The sequence below is a fragment of the Nycticebus coucang genome, chromosome 22 (genome assembly GCF_027406575.1).
Source record: "Nycticebus coucang isolate mNycCou1 chromosome 22, mNycCou1.pri, whole genome shotgun sequence".
NCBI lineage: Eukaryota > Metazoa > Chordata > Mammalia > Primates > Lorisidae > Nycticebus > Nycticebus coucang.
Window position 1 is genome coordinate 18,455,325 of NC_069801.1, and position 2,312 is coordinate 18,457,636.

The following is a 2,312-nucleotide window of genomic DNA, read 5'->3' on the forward strand; positions in this document are numbered from 1 at the left end:
TTCTTCACAGCAATACTCGAAATGGTCATTTTTAGTGGTTTATGGTTTGATAGCTCTCACGAGCAAGACTCTTTGTCTGTCTTGTTCATTTTAATACTCTCAGGGTCTAAAGAATGTGACTAGTACATATTTATGGACGTTAGACATATTTGCTAAATGAATGAATGAGTCATTATTACTGTTGTTATTGTAACTCATTAAAATCTTGGGTTTATGGCCCAGCACATAGCTCACACCTGTAGTCCTAACACTCTGGGGGGCTGAGGCAGGTGGATCCTATGAGCTCAGGAGTTCGAGACCAGCCTGAGCAAGAGTGAGACCCCATCTCCCTTCCCCCCCCCCCCCGCCAAAAAAGAAAACTAGCCTGGCATTGTGGCTGGGGACCTATAGTCCCAGCTACTTGGGAGGCTGAGGCAAGAGGATGGCTTGAGCCCAAGAACTTGAGATTGCTGTGAGCTATGACATCATGGCACTCTACCCAGGGCAACAGAGTGAGACTGTCTCAAAAGAAAAAGAAAAAGAAAAGAAAACATTGGGTTTCAAAATAGTATGTCATAATTTTCCCTTTTCTAAAATTTTGTCTACAAAAGCAAATGCACGCACATTACACCTACATATGCCCATCCATACCCATATACACCCCCAGACAAGGTATATATGATACACACACACAATACATACCCAAATGTATATACAAAAGTCTGTAAGGAGATACAGCAAATGTTGTGGGGTTTTTTTTTTTTTTTTTTTTTTAGTTTTTAAAATACAGTTTAATATATGTTCATAGCAAACTGGAAACCTTGGAATCATGGTTGCACGTAGGATAACACAAATGCATGGGTGCAATCTGCCCTTTGATATAATGCACGTTTAGTTGTCATCAATAAGATATTTGATTTTTAAAAGTCCAATGCTAATATTGTCCAGACAAAACGAACTCGTTTATACCTATTACGAAGTTGAACTGATAATTAGTTCCCTGAGACATCTGGACTTGGCACTAATGATTTACATACTGAGTTTATATTAAAAGTCCACATTAAAAAAAAAAAGAAAACAGGAAAAACTGTCAGATTCTAACTTTTCTCTCTAATTTCCCAGGCCAAATCATAGGCTTTGGTACCTTTGGACCCAATGGAAAACAAAACAAATCAGCTAACATTCAAAACTAAGGATAACAGGTAGAGGATTAAAAAAAAATGAGAACACGATTATCTGGACCCGCACAGACTCCTAAGCGCGCTGTCCGCGAATGCGGCGCGCCAGCTGCATGTTTTTGGGCATAATGGTGACACGCTTGGCATGGATCACAGGTTGGTGTCTTCAAAAAGACCCACCAGATAGGCCTCGCTGGCCTCCCGCAGAGTACCCACTGCCGCGCTCTGGAAGCGCAGGTCTGGCAGGAGGGCCTGAGCCACTTCCCGCACCAGGCGCTGGAAGGGCAGCTTGAGGATGAGAAGCTCCGTGGACTTCTGGTAACGTCGGATTTCCCGCAACGCCACGGTGCCCGGCCTGTACCGGTGGGGCTTCTTCAGCCCTGACAGAGGGGGCACCCGCTTGCCGGAGACTTTGGTGGCCAACTGCTTTCTGGGCGCCTTGTCGCCGATCTGCTTGCGGGCGGTCTGCTTGGTCCTCGCCATGGCGGGGGCACAGGCCTGGGCCCTTCTCCTTGGCCGAGCTGGGCGTGCTGCAGGCGGCGCTGGAGTCACAGAGCGAGGGCGCCCTGGCAGTGCACAGTGTGTAGGTCCGAAGTCCCACTGCTCCAAGCGAGTGACCTCCTCCTCTGCTCAGGGTGGCACTGGGGGACGTTCAAGGGTGTGCGACCCCTTGGAGGCTGCCTTGAGTAGGGAGGGATCTGGTGGCGAGCAGACTCAGGTCGGTGGCCTGATGGGATGCCTAAGGCTTGGAAGACCCTGACCTGTGCGTCCTTTCTGGCTGTTGGTCTGGGGATGCTCTGCGCTCCTAGTCGTCTCGCGTTTTTTTGTTTATAATTAGGATGCATTTATTTTAAAGTCAGAAATAATCGGCTCGGCACCTGTAGCTCAGCGGCTAGGGCGCGGGCCATGTACACTGAAGCTGGAGGGTTCAAACCCAGCCTGGGCCTGCCAAACAACAATGACATCTACAACCAAAAAATAGCCAGGCATTGTGGTGGGCACCTAGAGTCCCAGCTACCTGGGAGGCTGAGGCAAGAGAATGGCTTAAGCCCAAGAGTTAGAGGTTGCTGTGAGTTGTGATGCCACGGTACCCTACCGAGGGTGACATAGTAATGTCTCAAAAAAAAAAAAAAAAAAGAAAGAAAGAATCTGTAA

At 47.8% G+C, this 2,312-nt stretch overlaps 1 protein-coding gene across 1 annotated transcript; it reads right to left on the reverse strand.

The window, feature by feature from the left end:
- Window positions 1-1,307: 1,307 nt before the first annotated feature.
- LOC128574515 (histone H3.3A-like) lies at window positions 1,308-1,768 on the reverse strand. Its single transcript, XM_053575142.1, has one exon. It carries the CDS (start codon window positions 1,638-1,640, stop codon window positions 1,308-1,310), a length of 333 nt encoding a protein of 110 aa, XP_053431117.1. The 5' UTR covers window positions 1,641-1,768.
- Between the last annotated feature and the right edge of the window lie 544 nt (window positions 1,769-2,312).